This window comes from Pipistrellus kuhlii, unplaced genomic scaffold (assembly GCF_014108245.1).
Source record: "Pipistrellus kuhlii isolate mPipKuh1 unplaced genomic scaffold, mPipKuh1.p scaffold_m20_p_1, whole genome shotgun sequence".
Taxonomy (NCBI): Eukaryota; Metazoa; Chordata; class Mammalia; order Chiroptera; family Vespertilionidae; genus Pipistrellus; species Pipistrellus kuhlii.
In genome coordinates, this window is record NW_023425404.1 from 140,139,694 (window position 1) to 140,163,199 (window position 23,506).

Genomic DNA, 23,506 nt, shown 5'->3' on the forward strand with positions numbered 1-23,506 from the left:
CACCATCAGGTGAAACTGACTCTCTAACATCCCCTGAGGTGCCCAGATTGCGAGAGGGCATAGTCCAACCCAAGGAACCCTACTGATACATGATAGGGGCCAGGGAGGGACACAGAAGGTTAGCCAGTCAGAGAAGGACCATGGGAGGGTTTCAGGGCATGTCCATCCCTTCTCATTCAGTCCTGATTGGCTGGATCCAAGCAGCAAGTTATCCTACCGGTCAGAGTGTCTGTTCCTTAGTGGTTAGTGCATATTAGGAGGATAACCTAGTTGGAGATATGTGGAGATTTAATTTTTATTTATATTGTAAATTATCTCTACTATAATACCAATTTACACCGTAGCCAGTATATAGAAGTTCACATTGCCTTAACCCCACATCAATCATTCAATATTTTTTGAGCTAATCTGAAAGAAAAAAAAAATCTTGCCATCTTCCTTTATATTGTATTTGTTAAATTACTTGAGAGAGAGAGTAAATAAATTGTTGAAAAACTTTCCTAAGAGACAATATATATACATGGCAGAAGTAGAGAGGATAGGCAGGAAAACCATAGAAAAATGTTATATTAGTAAAAGTCAGAGATCATAAAGTCCTAAACTGGGGCAGAAGGAGAAACTGAGACAGAAGGATGTGCCTCAGGTTCATGGGTAAGTGCATGTCAGATAGTGTGCTGACTTCATGTCACCATGAATAATATATAAACATGTCTTAGAAAGTGTCTCTTTAAAAGCAGAAAAGTTTTTTTTTTTTTCTTGTGAAGTTGGAAATAATTCAGTATCTCCAAATTGCACAATACATTTAAGGCATTATATATTCAGCTACTTAAATTTAAATGATGAATCCATTAATATGTTGCTTGAAATATAGACCATAGTCTTTGTCTTCCAAAGGATATTTTAATCAAAATATTAAAAAAAAAATAAGCTGGAGTCTCATTCAAATAGTTAATTCCAGCTGCCTTTTGTTATAATATATCATGAATTATCTCTCTGATGGATGGGCAGCCAAATGCAGATAAAATTAGCTTTGCAGTCATTCATTTTAAATTGCTCTTGAATCATTTGGAAGTAAATTCCATTTCAGCAGAATATGTTTCAGGTCTCTGACAAAGAGATAATAGTCCTATATTTTATGATATAAGCAATAATAGTTTAAGTCTTATGATTCTGAAATACAGAAACTTGTGTATTAAGTTGATGAAAATTAAGGTTTGATATATAGCATATAAAACCAGCAACCAAAGCTTCCTAGATGGATGTGCCTAGCACAATATTTTCCTGTCGAGAATTAGGTGCAATGAAAGTCTATAAAAATAATGCCGGTGCAAAGCTTTCTTTTCTTGTATATAAATGACCAAACAAAAGGCTGTGTGCAATAACAGAAAGGAAATACTGAGATTTACCTGATTTCTAGATTACAATGCCAATAGCACTATTGAGTAATAGTAGGAAGTTAAGTCAAGTATTAGAGGAGAGCAAAATGAATAATTATGTTATCTATATCTAAATTCAAAAAAAAAAACACACACACACAATGATAGCGTGAAGTTAATACTGAATTCAATGTACAACACAAAGTCAACTCAGAAAACTTAATTTGTTAACTTGAATGAACTTCATGTAGAAAATGTATTTATTGTAGCAATGTAATTAATCAGTCATTTTGCCCAAATAGCATCATGTAGTCAATGCCAGCATCTGAGTGTGCCTTTATGCACCTCCATGGCAGCACTAAGGTTGTCCGACTGACAGCTTAGTGCCCTTCCCTACCCCCCCACCCCCCCAGTGCAAAAATTTGGAATACACATTGAATTCCTATGATCACCCGAAGACTTTGGAAGCCTCTTCAGATGTTTTTGTTGTTGTTGTTTTGTTTTGTTTTTTTAATATATTTTATTGATTTTTTACAGAGAGGAAGAGAGAAGGATAGAGTTAGAAACATCGATGAGAGAGAATCATCGATCAGCTCCTGCACAGCCCCTACTGGGGATGTGCTCACAACCAAGGTACATGCCCCTGACCAGAAAAGAACCCGGGACCAATCAGTCCACAGGCCGACGCTCTATCCACTGAGCCAAACCAGTTTGGGCTCAGATGTTTTTATTAAGAAATAAAGTTGCCCTACCTGGTTTGGCTCAATGGATTGAGCATTAGACTGCAGACTTAGGGTCCTGGGTTCGATTCCGGTCGAGGGCTCATGCCTGGGTTGTGGGCTTGACCCCAGTAGGGGCGTGCAGGAGGCAGCCAATCAATAATTCTCTCTCATCATTGATCTTTCTACCTTTCTTTCTCTCTCCCTTTTTCTCTGAAATAAAAAAATATATATATATTTTTTAAAGAAATAAAGTGGTAATAGGAAGTACTCAATGTTCTGCCTACTTAAAAATTAAATCATTATTTTATAGCATCCAGGTTTTCAGCACGATCTTAATATCAGAAAGTTGGCTTACTAGTACAATAAAATGAAGTTCATGCAACGAACTGATCTTAGTAAACAGTTCAAAGAAGACTCTCCAAGCTCATTATTCCTTGTATTACAGTCCCCTAGTGACTTGACAGAGTTTCCCTCAGTAGGGCAGGGATTTCTTGTTTTGGATCAGGCTCAAGATGGGCACTCAGGTACATCCAAAAGGAAAAGATGAACAGATAAAACCGCACGCTTTCACTTGCACACCATTGCAGACACCCATGCTTAGAGAATTGATTGGAGTCTCAGTTTCATACTTTGAAAAGCCATGTCTTCTTCCAGAAAACATCTAATCACCATTAAGAACCTGAGAAATACCAAATGCATTCCAAAATGAATATTCACTAACAGAGATATAATGTCATTTCTCAGACATCTTGGGAAGTAGAAGGCACAGTAACTGACATTGCAGACAGAGCTAGCTTCTGGGCTTTGGGGCCAGTCCTGTCACCCAGGACTTGAGTGAGATGTAATGCTCTGTCATCATTACCTCTGAATTCTTAATACATTTTTAACAAGGTTTCCCGGATTTTCACTCTGCAGTGGGCCACACAAATTTCATAGCCAGTTAGTTTGTAGATGTTATTGTTATAATACTATATTTGTACTGAATTTGAGGCATTCTTTTTTTAATATATCTTTTATTGATTTTTTACAGAGAGGAAGGGAGAGAAATAGAGGGTCAGAAACATCGATCAGCTGCCTCCTGCACACCCACTGGGGATGTGCCCGCAACCAAGGTACATGCCCTTGACCAGAATCGAACCTGGGACCCTTCAGTCTGCAGGCCAATGTTCTATCCACTGAGTCAAACTGGTCTTGGCAAATTTGAGGCATTCTAAGCTCTAAAATATCTTGTGAATCTTTTAGGAATGATCAAAGTTGTCATAATATTTATGCTTCTACAAGATTTTTATTGACCTGCGGTAGTGTGCCCGGTACTATGCCAGACTTATGGAAAGTAAACATGAAAACAACATAGTCTCCGCCTTCAAAGAGCATTTATTCTAGTGTGAAGACCTTGTTTCTGTATAGTTCTGGCTTTTGAAAATTGGGAATAGTTTCATAAAACTGGCTGCAAAAACTGAGAAGTAGATTCTTCCACATATGCGCCAGGCAAATGCATAATGCAGAGGAACTAAGTGTCCCTGAAGAGGAATTTGTACATGGTCCTTTTTGTCTTGCTAAATACAAATGGCATTTAGCTAGGGTCATTTTTTCCTTGATAAATACATATAGATGTAACCATGCTGGTTATTTAAACACTCAGAAGTTTTCCTTTATATGTTCAGTTGAAGAGAATTGGGTTGCTTGTTTGATTTTTAAAACTTACTCTAGAAAAAAATTCCAGAGTACATTTCATAAAAATACAATTTCTGAAATACCATTTTAAATTTAATGCTCACACCATGTTTGTCTAAAGCAAGGAAAGTGTTCACTTAGCAGGCTTAACCTGAAGGCTGGGGAGCAGTTATCTGGGCCGATTTCCATGGTTGGGCAGGGTATCCAGGCTAACAGTGGTGAATGAAGAAGTGAGAGATTCCTGAACAGCCCATTTGCCTTTTGTTATATCTCTTCCACAATACATACCTTACTGACACAGAATCTCAAAAATTATCTTCATAAATTTCATTCCCAACACCTGAATTAAGTACTAGAAATTATGTGTCATATTCATCTAGAGCAGTGGTTGGCAAACCCATTAGTCAATAGAGCCAAATATCAACAGTACAACAATTGACATTTCTTTTGAGGGCCAAATTTTTTTAACTTCTTCTAATACCACTTCTTCAAAATAGACTCACCCAGTCCATGGTAACTTGTGAAAGAGCCACACTCAATGGGCCAAAGAGCCCGCATGTGGCTTGTGAGCTGCAGCTTGCCAAACTCGGAACTAGAGCATAGACTTAAATATACTGTATGCATATTATAAGAAATATTAATAAGCTAATATGCTGTGGTTAGTTAACGTATCTTTCTAGATCAAATTTAAGGCATGAGATTCCTGCAGAGCTAGAATGATATGCAAAAGAAACACTGGATTTACTATATGACGAAAACATTTCAAATGATAGAAATCCTATTATAACTTGCACCTTAAATGTTAGTAAGCACATTGAAAAATCAACACCTTATAAAGCCTCGTACCGAGACATAGAAATTATTTTTCTTTACTTGTAGTAATCCTTTTGTCTTAAAACCCAAAATTAAGGAAATACAAAGTTAGTTTGTCCATATTTTTTTTAAAAGTACATTATTGAATAATTACTTTTCCCCCCCTGAACTTAACAGTGTCTCTTTTGACTTGAAGACATATGTGTGGCTTCCTCAGCTTTCCTTAGGACTCACAGTAGTTTACAGTAAATAATAAGAAAAAAGAAATACATACTTTGGCAAGACAGGGTAATCAATGTTTAGTGCCTCTCTATCTTTCTGTAGAATGTAAATGTATAAGTACTTTTGTTACATTATTGAATACTATCAGGAGATATATAACCTTCAGATGTCTTGTAATCATCATTCCTTCTAAAGGAACAAGTCTCACCTTCTAAATCAATGACTTGGAAGGCTTTTTATATTTTGCATACCTAAATAAATATATTATTATGGAAGGCATGTGCAAGTTCTTATGTGTCTGAACATATACCAATAGTATAAATAAATATAATTGACCCTCTGCCTTTATGAACAATAATTAAAAACAATAGCTAACATTTTACAGAATTGGAGTCTGATATTTTATAAAGCTTTATTGATTATCTGCAGTCTGTCATTACATACAACAGGAAGTGCTTCAAAAGAAAAAAATTGAACAATGCCTTCAAGACATCAGCTCCGTGCTGATGGATCTAATACCTCAACTCCCCATTCCTATGCCTTTCTGAACTATTGTTTGTTTAAGCAGTTTTGAGTGTTCTTGCATATTGACCAAAGCAGCTAAAATTGACAGAGGCAAAGTTATCCTGTGGTTCTCTAACAGTTTGGATCCTGCTGTTGAACAATAGAAAAACCAGAAATGATGCTGTGCCTAAAGAAAGCAAATTAAAAAACTAAAGTGAGAAAGGAAGCTAGCCACAGGGAATGTCATTGACATCCAGTGTCAGGAATTTATCATTATAGAGCAGCTTTGAAAGCTAGTTTTGTCTGTGATGCAAGTAAAGCCAATTTTTACTGCCAAACAAATAGGCAAAGACTGGGTACATTACTGATTGACAGCTATCCCATGATCTACATGAAAAGTCCAGGCCAGGGTCCTTAGTGGACAAGCATCCACATAGTCAATGGCTGTCAGCCAAAACAGGTCAACAACTGAGTGCCCGATGAAATGAGAGATTCAAGGTAACATCTGAGCAATCAGTCTTTACCAATACCATGCCCTTTATTTGCTACTGAGTATGCATACTAAATAGGACTTGTAAAAACTTTTAATTTTGACCTCAGAGTTTTAAATTTACATATAGCCTGGGGTGCTTAATAAACATAGAGAATTAATAATAAATTTAGTCTCCTCTGTCCCTCAGAAGAAGAGAATTATTATATTAGACTTAACTTATTTATAGTGTATGGGGAGACTTCTCTTTAAAAAATACATTTTTTATTGATTTTAGAGAGAGAGCGTAAGGGAGAGGGAGAGAAGATAGAGAAACATTGACGAGAAATATCAATTGCTACCTCCTGAATCTCCCCTATTGGGAAACGAGCCCACAATCCAGGCATGTGCTCTGATCAGGAATCAAGCCAATGACCTCTTGGTGCATGGAATGACACTCAATCCACTGAGCCACACGGGCTGGGCTGGAAGACTATTTGTTTTTAATTTCACTTTCATGAGATGTAATAGGATTTTTTTAAGGCACTTATATTATTATTTTTTTATTTTGGAATTATGGGTAACCCAGATTAAAAGAGAATGTACCTTCAAATGTGCAAATATCTCAAGGGTTTTAGGTTTTGCATATTCATCAATGTTGGAATAGCATGTGACAGCAATATGCTTGAAAATTTTCAGTGATATAAAAATGAGACTATTGTTCTTCATAATAATATTTAGTAATATAATGAAAATAGGTTTGATTACTCATATATCACATATGATATTTGAGGTGTAGTTTAAAATTAAGATTAAGCAGTATTGCTTGATTCTAGGTTCTTTTGTGGCTCTCCTGTTGCCTGGGTTGAAGTTATCATCTATATTTCTAGTACTTAGCATAATTCTGAACTCAATAAATATTTGTGGTTGAATGAATGAATATGTCATGTGGTGCATTTTTAAAAATAATGGTAGATTTGACCCTTAATTCATGTTTCTAATATTTCTTCTCAGCTCCTTGCAAAGATTTACCTATGAAGCTTGTACTTTTCAAAAGGATTTTTCAAAATTTGCTTTTGCTCTTATCAACCCTCAAGGGTAACACTGTGTAGTGGGAGGTGTGGTACTCTAGCTGGAAGATCACAGTTCTAGCGGAAGACAAACCTGGGTCAGGATGGCATTTCTGCTATTTCCTACCTTTGTGCTGAGGGCAAGACATTTGTTCTCCCCGATGTTGAGTTCTGCCATGCCTAAAATTGAGAATAATCTAAATCCTTAGTTGAGTAGCCAGTCAACAGACCTAGTGTACTGCCTGTGCATAGCAATCATTCAAATTGCTTAATTAGATTACAATGCATTATTTTTAAGCATGTGACAAGTAAAATGCAGGTGTTTACTATATTTTGAACATTTTCTACTTTCTTGTTGTTTTACCAGATGATGACTTTTTTCATGAACTGCCAGAAACTTTTCCATCTGACCCCCCGGAACCTTTGCCACACTTCTTGATCGAGCCTGAAGAAGCTTATATTGTGAAGAACAAGCCTGTGAATCTGTATTGTAAAGCCAGCCCCGCCACCCAGATCTACTTCAAGTGCAACAGTGAGTGGGTTCATCAGAAGGACCACATAGTAGATGAGAGAGTAGATGAAACCTCTGGTAAGTTTGCCATTGCATTAGGACTACTATTTCAGATCCACTTACTACTTTAGCATGTCATGCTGTCCTTTGAATTAGTAAAACAAAAATTGTGTTATTCTTTGGCCAAAAGTTTGAATATTTGGTGATCTTTCATGCATTGCAAAGAAAAATGTGATAAGTCTTGACTTGATTACTGTTGAATTACATGGAACTAAAACACGGTTCATGCTAAGATAAATAATGAAAATTAATAGACTAAAGAAGTGGCAAATGCCTTAGTGAAAGATGCTGTTCGATTTCACTTTTGTGTCAAGACTGGTGTCAGGTCTAAATAGCCTGTGATTGTGGAATATATTCAACTCTGGATAAATTGTACTTCTGTACATGACTCTCTAATGTTAATTCACATGGATAATTTCTCCTTATATTTTTTCAAACAATCTAAAATGTTATAGATTCAAAGTATCCTATATTCTTAACTTACATCTCAAGAATGAATCCTAATAATTTAGCTTAGCTAAAGTTAAACTGAGGGTGATTGAGAATAGAGAGTGGTTGAGAATAGAGGTAGGATAGATTGAAAAGAGGAGCAACGGTGAGTGCAGTCACCATCTATCAAGATGCATCTTGATCAGCGTATCTTTGCTCCTGGCATCCTTAAAACTCCTGCTTGCATTGCTCTGTACATATTATTAACAGTAATAATAAAAGCATAGAGAAGATAAAGTTGATTTTAATAACCTGTGAAATTTAGATTGGCTATAAAGGAAACTTTCTTGATAGCAATTATTTACTCCACAGTGGGAAACTTAAGAGAGTTGTGGAATCTCCTAGAGTTATTTTAAATTGGAAAGATACATATCTTTCTGCAGTGGTTTAAGTGTTTTTGTTTTCCAGTAGGGAGAATAACAATGTGAACTTTCGGATTACTTCCAGATCTATGATTTTATAAGATGAAGACATGTATTTTAAATATTGAAACTTCACTGATCCATATTTCCAAGCTAAAGAGTGCCATATATAACAAACGTGGAAGCATTGAAATATCTTCATTTTCATTATTAAATATGGATATATATTTTCAAAAATTTAATTGATCATATTTGTATCCAAATATGGGATTAACCAAGGGCAAACAAAGACCAACACTTGAGGGGGGTCCACTTTCAATGTCTCTTACAACATAAAGAGTATATTGAGGTGATGGGACATAACGAAATAGACTGTCGGCAGGCTGAGAAGACTCATCTTTCTAAAACACATGTGAGGCATATATTTCTGTAACACAAATGGACTGAGAAAACTCAGGTGGCAGCTCTATGCCATTGTTTGTCAATTTGTGAATCGATTGCTCACTGCATGCGAGCTGATGACTACAGAAATGACTGGGTAGCCAACTCTACAGTAGCTGACTTTAGGGAACTGTCCCACCTCTTGGCTAATTACTCAGAAAATAACTGCACCAGATGTCTTCAAAATCTCAAGTGAATTGAGTTTTATTTGTTTTAGCTCATTTATTTGTACAGATTTCAAACACAGAAGTTTTAATGGTAATAAGAAAAGAAGGAAATCATAAAAGCTAAAATGAGAGTCACAAACATATTTAGGCTTTTTTTTTTCTAAATTAATGAAAATGTCTACATAGAAATATATATATATATATATATATATATATATATATATATATATATATGACTAATATGTAAAGTGACCCCTGAGGAATTCCACTGGGAGATATGGAGTTCAATTGCTCACTATGACAGCTGGCAGCATAGAATGAAGGAAGGCCCCAGCTGGAGCCAGAAGACCCCTACCCATGCATGAATTCCATGCACTGGGCCTCTAGTTTTCAAAATAAAAACAAAAATACTTTGATATTGAGAATGTCTGACCAGAGAATACTCAAACTTCTAAGACATTTTACAATGCAATAAAGATGATTTTTCAACCCACAAGGTAAGCAGGTGGAAAAGTAAAAAAGGTCACAATTTAATTTCTGGTCAGGATGCTTGCTGGGTTCTGGCCTCAAAACCCGGTGTAGGGAGAGTCAGAGGCAGCTGATCAATGATTCTGTCTCATCATTGATGTTTCTATTGCTCTCTCCCTCTCCCTTCATTTCTGAAATCAATAAAAATCTATTTAAAATAAATTATAGATTTTAGGGCTTTAATGTCATCATTACCACCATCATCACTAGGAGACAAATTCAATTGGTTGGTTGGTTGGCTGATCGGTTTCAGTGGTGGACAAAGCCTTTTTAATGAAGATAACATGGAGAAGCCTTATGAGAAAGCACTAGCGACCCAATGCACAAACATTCATGCAAGAGTAGGCCTTCCTTCCCCTGACTGTTGGCACTGCTTTCCTCTGGAACCCAGGACCCAGTCTTCCCTCCTTTGGCCACTGGCAGATACCTGAGACCCAGGCTGGCTCCTTTCTGGCCCCAGCTTTGTTAGGAATGACTTCTTGTCTAATTAGCGTATTGCCCTTTTATTATTATAGATTATTAATTTGAACATCCAAAGAAAACCACAAAGCCAAGGTACAGACTCTCCGTCTGCAAAAAGCAAAGCAAACAAACAAATAAACAAACAAAAACACCTAAAACAAGCATACAAAAAACACCTGGTTATATCTGTGAACATACATAAATCAAAGGGCTAATTTAATTAACATATAACTATCTCTCTTTTCTATTAAATTTACTAGAGACCCCATGCATGAAATTAATGCACTCGCAGGGTCCCAAACAGCTGCTGGCTGGGTACTCCCTCCCTTCCCCTGGCTGGCCCTGTGTGCCCACTGGTCAAACTCCCAGAACTCCAGTAGAGGAGACAATTTGCACACCATGCTTTTATTATATAGGATTGGGGTGATATTGGCTAATAAAAGTACACAGGTTTCAGGTGCACAATTTTACAGTACATCATCTGTATATTGTACTATGTGTTCACCCAAGTCAAGTCTCCTTCTGTTCCCATTTATCCTCCCCTGACCCTCTTCTACCTCCCTCTAACCTCCTTTCCCTCTGATATTAGCCATACTGTTGTTTATATTTATGTGGGTTTTTGTTTGTTTGTTTTGCTTAATCCATTTGCCTTTTCCATCCAGCCCTTCAACATTCCTCCCTCTCTGGAAAAATATTTAATCAAAAGATCAGCAACCTATTAGAAAATTCAGCAGAGTTTGAACATGGAGATACAGGGGGAAATGCAAATGATTACCAGGCATCTAAGGAGATGCTGTCCAGATCGAAACAGGCATTAAGTATACAATGCTGAAGGAGTGGATAGAGAATATCTCATACCTTATTGATAAGATTGGTACAACTTTTTTGAAGGAAGTTTGAAAATATCTATCAATATTTAAATATATATATATATATATATATATATATATATATATATATATATATCTTTTCTTCACTAATTACAAATTTAGACAGTCTAAAGATAAAAGATTGCATGCAAGGTTGTCCATTATACCCTTGTTACAGTACTGTATCAAAGGCTGTTTGTTCATTCCTAGGCTGGAATACTATGACACTTTTTAAAGCAATGAGGTTTCTCCACATATAAAACTGTAGTAAAATCTCTCAGATAACATTTTAAGTGAAAACTGAAGTATAGAATTGTGTATATTTCCTCATTATGTAGGTAAGAGGATACACATACATTTGCCTATGTGTTGAGATTTTCTTAAGAATTATAACAAGTAGTTGGCAGCTTAGAATCTGGGGTGATAGGAAGTTTATTTTATTCTTGTTTTCCAATTCTGTGAATGTGTTATTTTCATAATAAATAATGAAACCTGGGTGAAAAGGGATAAGCCCAAAGCACTTTATTGCATCTCTTTGCCTGCTATTATAAATCTCCAATCTCTACAGTATTGGGGGATATGTGTAGGTCTCTAATATTTAAAGCTCTTTGCTTTTCTGTGAAATCAAATACTTTATTGAAATTGAACTGCTTGGTTTTATTGGTTTGTTTTTGTTTTGTTTTTTTCTTCTGAAGCTGGATACACCTGAAAATTTGATCCTCAAATCTCCACTTAAAACAATCTGATTATAGTTTTGTTGGGGTCTTAATGATTCTTAATCACAAGACATCTTAGAATACATTTAGTCTTGAAATACATTACAAATTGGAGAAATCTTCTTGGTATTTAACAAATCAAATTGGTTCTCAGATGACAGGACAGAGAGAAGTCATTGCAAACCAATTAATTTTTATAGATATCTCCACTTTAGAATAATGATATTGAAAGCATGTTTAGTGGCAATCGTATATATTGCCTTGCAGCTGAAAAATAATCAACTGCATTCAAATATATCCTCATCAAAGATAACTTCACACTGAAAAACTACAGAATAATAATGCCAGTTCTTCTCCAACTCACAGAATGACTCCCTTTAAATAAAGAATATTAAATGGACTCACTTGTTCTGAAGTATGAAGCAAACAATTATTTTACTCATTGAGCAAAGCTATACCACTGATCATAAAATGTACTGATTCAAGTTCATTCATTACTGGTATTGTTTGCCTTTCCATCACTTCAACAACATTTGCATTTCTTGCAAATATGTAATAGTAGAAACAGAAAAGGGGAAAGCAGATTAGATGTTTTAGAAATTTTCAATATGCAGAAGCTCTTGATTTGGTAATATACTAATAGATAACTATGTCTCTTCAGAGTTCCATTGAAATCTTGATCTGTTTAAAAATTTAAGGTTACATTTTTAAGAAAAACTCAGGCTTGGCTGCTTGCTTGCTTTCTATTTACTTAAAGTCTTTTCAACCCTTGTTTCCAGGGTACCTAAGATTTATCATCAAAAAGCAACTATTGCCCCTCCATGAAGAAGCAAGGGCGTTTAGAAGGATTTTCCCTTTACATCCCACAGTAGCAGAATGTTATCAATAGGAGCAGCACAACAACAATAAAATGAGTGCCAAGCTTTATGCTGGATGCCTTACACATATTAGGTCATTTAGTCACCACAACAATTGCATCATATAATTTTAGGTTTTGTTTGTAAATGAGAATACTGGGGCTCATCAGGATAAACTAGCCCAGCTCACACAGGTAAGAGGGGACAGAGGCAGGAAGTGAACTCTGATTTCAAAGCCCTTCCTCTTAGCCCTTTTATCCATTGTCTCCCTAAATTCTGCCCAAACTACTATGCACAGACCAGACAAAAAGAAAAAAAAGAAGAAAGAAAAAAAAGCTATAATAATAAAAGCACAATATGCAAATTGACTGAACAGCAGAATGACCTTCCAGTTGACCATGCAATGACACACACTGGCGCCAGGCCAGCCTAAGTGGGTGCTAAGCGATTGGTAGGAGGGGCCTCGTCATCGCCCCATGGTTGCTCTGCAGAGGGAGAGCCAGGCCACCCTCTGCACAGTGATCAATCACGGAGCAGGGCCTCTCTCTACTGGGCCATCGATCAGGGGAAGCCCAGGCTACTCAGCTGGTGGCCACAGAGGAGGCCCAGGCCACCTAGCTGGCAGTGCTGTGGGAGGTTGGTGGGGCCTCCCTCTGTGGGGCGATCAATCTGGGGGCCCCACAATTGATCGCCCCACAGAAGGAGGCTCAGGCCACTGGCAAGTGACACCTTGGTGAGTGTGCGAGGCCAGCCTGCAATTGCCCTGCAGAAGAAAGCCCAGGCCAGCCAAGAGATCACACCCCATGCCTGTCACCCACAGAGGGAAGCAACCGGTGATGTGGATGGGGAGGTAGCACCACACAGATGGCAAGCAGTGGCAGCCTAGGACCCTACTCAAGGGGTCCCAGATTGCAAGAGGACACAGGCTGAGCTGAGGGACACCTTCCCCCCACCCTCATGCAGTGGGCCTCTAGTTATATATAATAAAACCCCAAAATGCTAAGTGACCGGCCAACTGGTTGGCCATTCAACCAATCAAAGCGTAATATGCTAATGATATGCTAAGGCCACTCAACTGCTCACTATAATGTGCAGTGACCACCAGGGGGCAGGCACTCCAACTAGTAGGTTAGTTTGCTTGGGATCAGGCAGATCAGGACTGAGTGGGACAGGCCAGACACACCCTGGAGCCCTTCTGAAGCCCCTCCTGGCTGGCCAACTTCCTGTATCTTTCCTTGGTCCCAACCAATCATGCACTGTGGAGTTCCTCAACCTGGCCTGTGCCCTCTCACAATCCAGAAATCCTCAGGAGATGTCAGAGAGCTAGTTTCAGCCTGATCCCACAGACCAGGCTGAGGGACCCCACTGGTGCACAAATTCATGCACCAGGCCTCTAGTGTAATATAATGAGCACTTTCCTTAGGAAAAGAAAATCTGATTCAGTATGTCAGTTAAACTTTAAAAAAAAATGTATTTTATTGATTTTTTACAGAGAGGAAGGGAGATAGATAGTCAAAAACATTGATCAGCTGCCTCCTGCACACCCCCTACTGGGGATATGCCCACAACCAAGGTACATGCCCTTGACCTGAATCAAACCTGGGACCTTTCAGTCTGCAGGCTGATACTCTATCTGCTGAGCCAAACCAGTTTTGGCTCAGCTAAACTTTTATCTTTCATGTTTTCCTCTGTCTTTCTTGCCTTATATCAGGTTTCCCAAATATGGTCTTTTGTGATTCTTCAATGTAATAACTTAAGATACTGCTTATGTTTTGATTATTTTTATTCTTGAGTGTATTTAACATTTGTCTAAATAACAAAAGGTGAGCCCTGACAGGGAAAGAAATTGATGAGGCAAAGTTATAAATGGGCACAAATTTAAGTGAACTGCATTTCTCAAAATGGAGTTCTCACAAATACGCTGTGCTCACTCAGTTCCCTGTTTATTGCAGGAATGGCACAATTGATATTCTTTCTCCTCTTGTATTTCTCTCTCATATGCCTCTTATCTCCACTCCATCACCAAAAATAGACATCTCCGCTTTATCTTTTACCCCAACGGACAAAGTGATCATCAAATACAGATAGGTTCACCTCAGAATTCTTCCACAAAACAACCTTCATTTTTAATTCTTGCTGCTGTTCCCTATTATAGGCCTCTATCGTGTACTCTTTAGTTTATGAGGCCTCCCATCTCTTCTTGATTTCAGCCTTTCTACTAGCCATCCATTCTCTAGGGCGTTATAGGTCTAAGTGATTAAATCATTTTAATATTCTTAAAATACTCAATGGCTTTCTTTTCTCCATGAGACAAAGTACATCTTCTCTGGTAATATAGTCAAAAGCTTCAGTACAGTCTGTTCCTAATCAAACTCTCTAGCACATGCCCCATATACTAGGTCAATATGGTTTTCCCCTTAAACTTCATTCAATGAACCACCAGGGTCTTATCAATGCTATTTCATGAAAAAAAAAAAAAAAAAAAAAAAAAAAAAAAAAAAAAAAAAAAAAAAGCAAACAAACAAAAGCTTTTGTGGTCAAATAATTTAGCAAATTTCAATAGTTATAGCTTCCTTTTTGAGAAAAAAAAAATCAATTTCCATGTAAAAGTCCTGCAATTCTGCAGTGAAAAAACTTTTTTTTTAACCTCATATTTGGCAGCTGAAATCTTTTTTACAGAACTTAATGTCACCCCATTACATGATTTAGAAAATGCTGTTTATATAATTTCAGAAGGAAATTGGGTGGGATTTTTTAAATTTATTAAATGAAATCAAACACTCTTTATACTATTATATCTTAGAATCATAGAAACTAAGTTGTGAGACTACAACAGTAATTTAAACTCTGAATTATCAACATGCTTTTCATTAAATTGAGTGTGATTGGTTTTTCGTTATCTTGACTTAGTGGTCCTACTTAGGACCTCCTACTAATCTTTAATAGTTAAAAGGGACAGTTCTCTTATCAGTCTCCTTTCCCAAGTTATTGCTCCTTTTCAGTGCAAACATTGAATTGAAGCATAAGCTTTGTGAAATCAGGGATTGTGTCTTTTTCACTATTCTAGTTCATGCATAACTTGGTGTTGAGTACTTAGTATTGTTTGAATTAATGACTTAATACCATACTTTCTCCCATCCCACCTCTGTTAAAATCCTATTCATTCTTAAAGAAGTATCTCAAATGAAATCTCATGGATGAATCTTTCTATAAAACCCAAGTCATATATGTCCACATTTCTCTTATTTTACTCCCATTTTCATTATATTTATAAATGTGAAGTGTAAATATGTAGTAGGTTAAGCCATGTGAAATTATCAATATTCAACCATTTTGAGGAACAAAATGGTAATTTCATATAATTTAGTATCATGTTATTTTAAAGTGTTATGTCCATCTATAATAATGAAAGAATAATATGCTAATTAGACCAGACAGGCAAAAGACCTTCAAGACATCATTCTGGACATTCTTCCGGACATAGCCAAGATGGTGGGGGCCAAGGCAGAGGTGGTTAGGGGCACTCAGGCAGGCAGGCAGAATGATTAGGGGCGATCACTCAGGCAGAAAAGGGTTGGAGTAATCAGGCAGGCTGGAAAGTAGTTGGGGATGATCAGGCAGGCAGGCAGTGTGATTAGGAGCAATAAGGAAGGCAGGGGATTGGTTAGGGGTGATAAGGTAGGCAGAAGAGCAATTAAGGTTCATCAGGCAGGAAGGTAGGCAGAGTGATTACATGTAATCAGGCAGGCAGGCAAGCAGTTAGTAGCCATTGGTCCCAGATTGTGATAGGGATGTCCTGGATTGTGAGAGGGTGAGGCCAGGCTGAGTGACACCCCCTGTGCATGAATTTTGTGTTCTTGGCCTCTAGTCCCATATAGTAAAAGAATAATATGCAAATTAACTATCACTCTGCTACACCCACAAGCCACACCCACCAGCCAATCAGGAGCAAGCATGCAAAATAACCCCAACAAAGATGATTGTGGCCACAGAGCTGGATAGAGCAGGAGGCTTGATTTTTCCCCTGCAAAGGAGGAAGCCAAGCTTTCTGCACACCTTGGTGGGCCCAGGCCTCTGCACAAGGCTATAAAGTTTCAATTATAGAAAATAAATAAATCTCAATAAAAATGGCTGAGGCCATGGAGCAAGCAGGAGGCTTGGCTCAGCTCCAGGCTACAAAGTTTCAATTATGGAAGATAAATAAATCCCAGATACCAGGGCCTCTGCTTGGGTTGCTGGGGGTGTGGCCGGCCTGTAAACCACCACAGGCCCCTCGCTCAGGCCTCCCCATGCCCCAAGGAACCCCACCTTGATCCCCCACCCATGCACCAGACCTCTATCCTATCTAATAAAAGAATAATATGCAAATTGACCATCATTCCAACACATAAGATGGCTGTCCCTATGTGGTCAAAGATCCTGCCCCCATGTGGACACAAAATGGCCAGCAGGAGAGTGCAGTTGGGAGGGACCAGGCCTGCAAGGGAGGGCAGTTGGAGATGGTAAACCTACAGGGGTGACCAGGCCAGCAGATAAGGAAAGTTGGGGGCAACCAGGCTTGTAGGGAAGGGCAGTTGAAGGGTACTCAGGCCTGCAGAGGAAAGTAGTTGGAGGAAGACCAGGCCTGCAAGGGAGGGTAGTTAGGGGCAAACAGGCTGGTAGGGAAGCAGTTAAACATCAATCAGGTTGGCAGGAGAGTGGTTAGTAGGGGTGTCGAACTCAATCAGAGAAGGGGCCAAAATCTAAAATCCAGCCTAAATCGCGGGCCGAATGGTTTACTGAACAGTCATAAACTGTCATTGTGATGGAAACGCAGCGGAGTGCAGTGATGACAGCGTGGTGTGGGCCACATTGCAAGGCCTGGCGGGACGGATTTGGCCTGCGGGCCTTGTGTTTGACACATGTAGGTTAGTGGGTGATCAAGCTGTCAGGCAGAAGTGGTTAGGGGCAATTAGGAAGGCAGGCAGGCGAGCAGTTGGGAGCCAGTAGTCCTGGATTGTGAGAGGGATGTTCAACTGCTGGTTGGACATCCCTCAAAAAGTCCCAGATTGAAGAGGGTGCAGGCTGGGCTGAGGTTCACCCCCTGTACACAAATTTTGTGCACGGGGCCTCTAGTATATTATAAATGCATATATTTACATACAATAAATATGTCTCATCCAGGCTGGGTGGCTCAGTTGGTTGGAGCATCATACTGTATACCAAAAGGTTGCAGGTTCAATTCCCATTCAAGGCATGAACCTAGGTTTTGAGTTCAATTCTCCATTGGGACACATGATCTCTCTCTCTCTCTCTTTACCTCTCTCTCCATTCCTCTATCTCTAAAATCAATAAACATATCTTTGGGTAAGGATTAAAAAAACTCAGTCTCTTCAACTAGATTGGAATGGTATGTTTTCTAAAGCTTTTGTCTTTTTAAAATTTATAACACAAGCCACTGAGCACAGGGGATGATTGATACAATTTTGTTTTATGGGATTATAGCAACTCATCCTACTAAATGTAGATAACTCAGATTTAGTGAGACATACTGAGGATGTTTTATTTGGAATATTTTATGAATAGGTCACTTAAGGGATACATTAAGATAACATAATATTCTGTAAAAAGAGTTATTTTACACATTAAGTATACATATCAGACTAATCATTATTCTCCATGCAAAATATTTATTTTCAATTCAGTTCTTGTTGAATAGTGAACATTTTCAAAAGAAAATTAGATGGGCTTTATTTACCTTTTAGTAGTGATGCATAAAATTTGTAAGCTCTATTAGAATTGTATTCCATAATGTTTTTAAAATTTAAGTCAATAGGAGTATTGCCTTTGCAAGAATGGAGGCTAATATCTATAATACTAGAGGCCCAGTACATGAAACCCTTGCAGGCAGGGGTGGGGGGGTCTCCTCAGCCTGACCTGCACCCTTATAATCTGGGACCCCTCAGGAGATGTCTGACTGCCAGTTTAGGCCCGATCCTTCAGGACCTAAATTGGCAGATGGCCATCCCTCTCGCAATCTGGAACCCTGGCTCCTAACTGCTTATCTGCCTGCCTGCCTGATTGCCCCTAACTGCCCCCCTGCTGGCCATTTTGCCCCTAACTGCCTCTGCCTTGGCCTAAATAGCAGTCTGGCCTCCCTCTGCCTCAGTCAACCTGGCTGATCATGGGAAGACACCACCCTCATCACCCCGCTACGGCTGCCATGTATTCATCCACAATACATCCATCTTAATTAGCATATTACCCTTTTATTAGTATAGATATTTGTCTGCCAATGAAGAGAAATAATTCTAGAATATAAATCAATTAATATATTGTTGATATCCTTCTCAGAGGTATTTAATACCAGAATTTAACTTTTTTTTTTCTTTTTAGTATGAGGCTGGCCCCAAAATAAAAGTAGAAAATTGGCAAGGTTCCATTTAGTACATGAAGGTGTTTCCACTTAGTCAGTCTTTCAACTTGGCAAGAAAGTAGCTGGTGATAGCACAGTATCAATATACTGAAATAAATATGTTCTTATAATCTTCATCTGTTAATGCTCACAATTGATTCTCCTAATATCACATCGGCATTAAGGACATAAACACCTAGGTTGACATTTCCTATATAATCTCAGCTGCAATTACAAACACATGGTTGGATCAGGGTTCCAGAACTTAGCTGTTCAGCTGTTGTTGTCATTCCATTCTAGCTCAAAGATACTGTCAACTACCTGCATAGTTTGGGCTCTCTCTCTCTCTGTCTATAAACCTGGTTTGTAGCTCTGCTCTTTTCCTAACTTATTAACAGAAGTGAGCGCTTAAAAATTTTAGGCTACACATTTGGAATTATTTTTTGTTTCAAATATACTTTTATCGTAAATTATTTAATTGTTGTGATTTAGTCATTTTTATTAACTTCCGTATTTGCAAGTATTAATTTTATAGACCCTGCATATACTCCAAAACACCCTGAGTATACCATATTTGTGGAACTGTGTAATTTAACTTAATTATATCCCACGGGGAAGATTTTTAATGTTTGCATTACATACTGTATAGAAAATGTTAATAGCATGTATTTATTGAACAGATCCAGCCCAGAACATGATGGTAAAGTAGAAGCATGAAAACATTACACCTTTCAGTGCAGTTTTAAGCAAGCTATGTTTCGTTAGAGGAAAACAGAAATTTTCTAAAATTATATACAGGGAGAGTTTTTAATATAATAAACACAAAGGAATTCTCTCTTGGCAGTTAACACTTAGGGAAAGGTTACTTGTGATGCATTTCTCTTTTTTCTTCCCAAAGCTAAGATGAAAACATTGATTAATACAGATCAGTCAAGAATATGCCTATAAGTAGATATGTAGGTACATACATATCTGTATGTGTGTGTGTGTTTGGCTGGGTGTATTTGTGTGTGTGTATTTTTCCACATTAAGAAAAGAGTAAAAATGTATTTGCTTTGGTAGTGCATCTACTAGAGAAGAGTGAAATACAGTGCTGCCCATCGTCAGGCCCACACCAAGGCTACATAAGAAGCTAGAGTCCAGGGCCCATTCTTCATCTAGATTACTTGCTACCCAAACAGAGCATTTCAGGAAAAAAAAACTAGTGATTGTGTTGCTATAGCTATTTTCCATGGGCCCACCAACCATGCATATGCTGTGGCTTCAGGTTTTAATATACCCACTTCAAAGCAGGATAGCACAAGTGTTAAAAGTCATGATGTATTTCTAAGATGACCTTTGGCTTTAAGGAGAGTGTCTTCTTCATTCTCATAGGAAAAAAAAACATGCTCTTACAGATTTCTGGATTGTGATATGAAATAGGTTGATCATCTTGTTTAAGGGACTTGAAGAAAAAACTTCAGTTTAAAAGAGAGAGTTAGCTTTCTAAAAGAGCATGACTTTTTCTCAAAATGTAAGTGTTATTTTTGGTGTCTATTAACCTATTGTGTTAAATATAAATAAACCTGGTTCATAAATATGAGTTAATGACCTAGATTGTTGTCCTTTTTATTCTGTGATGTCATAAAATACTATCCATCCTCTTTGAGGCTCTGGTCACTAATTCTTATTGTCTAATATCCTCTCCATAATTTGCTTAAAATTCAGATGCTATTTTCTCTCTTCTCCCCAACATATTTTTGGGCATTTTAAGACACAGCAGAGATTGTTTTAGTTAAAAATGTGACAATTAATGAGTTAATATGATGCTAACATTGACGGGGAGAGGGTTGGGCTTTACTAGGTCTGGACCCTTTAGTCTTCTCCCTTCAATCCCAGCAGTCCCTCCTCTAGGAATTCTCAGAGCCCTTGTGTGATGCCTGTTGAAACATGCACTATTGCCACTTCCTCTGAAAAGCACTATTTGGAGCTACATAGCCAGATTGCATAACATGAGAGCTACAATTAGCAAAATATCAGGACCTGGTCTAAAAGCAAGTATAGCAGGTAGGTAATATAATATGCAGCGACTAAAAACAATTCAGATTAGGGAAGTCTTAGACTCATTTATGGTTTCATCAAGGGTTTACCCTGATTTTGAAATAAAATAAAGTACTCTGTTTTGGAAAAAAATTTACAAGAACAGGAAGGCAAGAACAACAAGGAACTTGTAGGACATTAGCTGTCAACCCTGGCTGCATATCATATGGAGAGGGGTAATAGCTGAATAGTCTATGGCCTTGACTCACCCCCAGACTTAACTGGGAACAAGGCATCATTTTTTTTTCTTTTTTTGGTCTACCTGTTTGCATGTTTCAAGCTCTCTAGTAACACTGGCTGACCAGCCTGGGAAAGTAGGGAGACATGGTGGTGCAAACGCTGCAGAGAGGCAGTACAGAGAAGTGCTATTCAAAACTGTGGCCCGCCTATTACTGAGTGTTGTAAGCAGAGACACAAGTAAGACTTAGGTCCTTAATATCAGAGTCTGGAGGGGCCAAAAGCGAAAAGGGGAGAGAGGAGAGAGACAGGGAACAAAGTGTATGCTTTACCACTTGCTCAGGTCCTCCTTTCTTTGTCAGCATTCAGGAAATCTTCTGGAGGTCGCGTGGTGTCCTGTTACCTGGCAGAGCGCCCCTGCTTCCTTCAACATCCTTCCCTCTGTCTCTGCCTATTAAGCTTCTTGGGCTGAGGGATAGCAGCCTCCTGAGGGAGAAGCAGGGAACGCCAGGGCTTGAGTGAATTAAAATTTCTCTGGAAAACCCCAGGGGGATGTTCTGTACAAGGCAATTCCAGGAATGGCAGGGAATGAATGGCATGCCTCTTCTCATAACCACTGCCGCGGTGATCCTAGACAATGATGCCCTCTGTCTGAAGTGACGTTCCTGACTAACAGGCTGCCTCCCCACACCCATCCACTGGGGATGTGTGAGACCAGGAAAACACCACAGGGCAGACCGCTTTTCCTCACCTTTTGCTCTGTCACATTCCTGAGGCCCCTCTTCAAATGTAGAGATGGAGAGAAAATGCCCTTTGTCACTGTATTAGCTTCTTAGGGCTGCCACAGTGATTTACCGGGAAAGCCATGGCTTAATACAACGGACATGTACTCCCTCAGTTCTGGAGGCTAGAAGTCTGAAATCCAGCAAGACCCCACTACCGAAGGAGATGCAAGAGGAAAATGTGTTTCTTGTCATTCCCAGCTTCTGGTGACTGGCCTGACATTCCTGGGCTTGTGGCAGCATCACTCCTATCTCTGCCTCCGCCTTTCCATCATGATCTCTTCTGAAGCTTCCTTCCTATGTATCTCTTATAATGACACTTCCTTAGATTCAGGGTTGCAAGATCCTTAATTTAAACATTCACCTGTTCTGGGCATTCATTTGTGGACGTACATTTTTAGGGGCCCCCATTCAGCCCGCTACAGTCATCAAACATTTATTAAGACAATGCCACTTAATATCACTGTTCAAAAGGCAACGAACCTTAACAGACACTTCGCCAAGAAAATATATAGATGGCAAGTAAGCATCTGAAAAGTTGTTCCACATCGTACACCATCAGGGACATGCAAATTGGAGCAACAATGAGACACTACTACCTACCTATTAGATTGGCCGAAGTCCAGATCCCTGAAAACAACCAATCCCGGCAAGGATGTGGGACGCCATGAACTTGTATTCATTGCTGGGGAGAAAGGAAAATGGTAGAGCTACTGGGAGCACAGTTTGGAAGTTTCTTACAAAGCATACTCTTACCATATGATATAGTCATTGCACTCCTTGGTGTTTTCCCAAAGGAGTTGAAAACTTATATCCACACAGAACCAAAATGTTTATAGCAGCTGTATTTATAATTTCCAAAATCAGGGAGCACTCAAGATGTCCTTAAGTAAGTGAATGCATAAATAAACGGTAGTGCTTCAAGATAATGGAATAGTATTCAGCGCTAAAAAGAAATGAGCTGGGAAGTCATGAAAATGCATGTGGGAAATGTAAATGCATATGACTAAATGAAAGAAACCAGTGAGAAAAGGCTACATATTATATGATTCCAACAATATGCCATTCTAGAAAAGGCAAAACAATGGAAGCGGTAAAAGGTTCAGTGGTTGATGGGATTAACGGGGAAAGAGGCGTGAATAGGTAGAGCACAGAGACTGTTTAGAGCAGTGATACTCATATGGTATTATAATGATGGATACACATTATTACACATGTATCCAGATCCATAGAACAAACAATAGTAAGAGTGAATGTTCAATGAGGACTTCGGGTGATAAGGATGTGTCAAGGTAGCCTCATCAATTCTAACAAATAGACCTCTGTGGTGGAGGATGTTGATAATAGGGAATACCATGCATGTGTGGGAGTAGAAGATTTATAGGAAATCTCTGTGCCATCCTCTCAAGGTTACTAGAAACCGATAGCCTCTCTATTGAATACCATGAGGAAAAAAAGACTATGATGATGGAGGCAGGGAGTAGGGGTGGTGGGAGCTGAAAGTGAAGGCATTACCTGGCTGATTTCCCTCATTGAGTGAATAATCTCTAAATGAACTATAAACGGAACAGGCAATGAAAGCATTCCCCAGTGTTCTTTACCAGCTTGCTGAAGCCTCCCCCAATCTGTTGCATTGTGCTGTGAGCCAGAGACAGGAAAAGTACTGCTCAGCCAGGCTCCTGCTTATTGCTCACTCCCCTTATGCCCAGGGCATCCCTGCCAACCTCTGCACTTTAGTAGTCATCCTGCCTCATGGGGATCT

General features: G+C 38.7%; 1 protein-coding gene across 2 annotated transcripts in view; it reads left to right on the top strand.

Moving 5' to 3' along the window:
• UNC5C (unc-5 netrin receptor C) overlaps positions 1-23,506 on the top strand; it is a 370,938-nt gene that overhangs the window by 200,900 nt on the left and 146,532 nt on the right. For both annotated transcript variants that reach the window (XM_045570659.1, XM_045570666.1), the window contains exon 2: positions 7,218-7,439. In XM_045570659.1, coding sequence (XP_045426615.1) covers positions 7,218-7,439 — 222 coding nt within the window. The remainder of the gene's footprint in view (positions 1-7,217; positions 7,440-23,506) is intronic.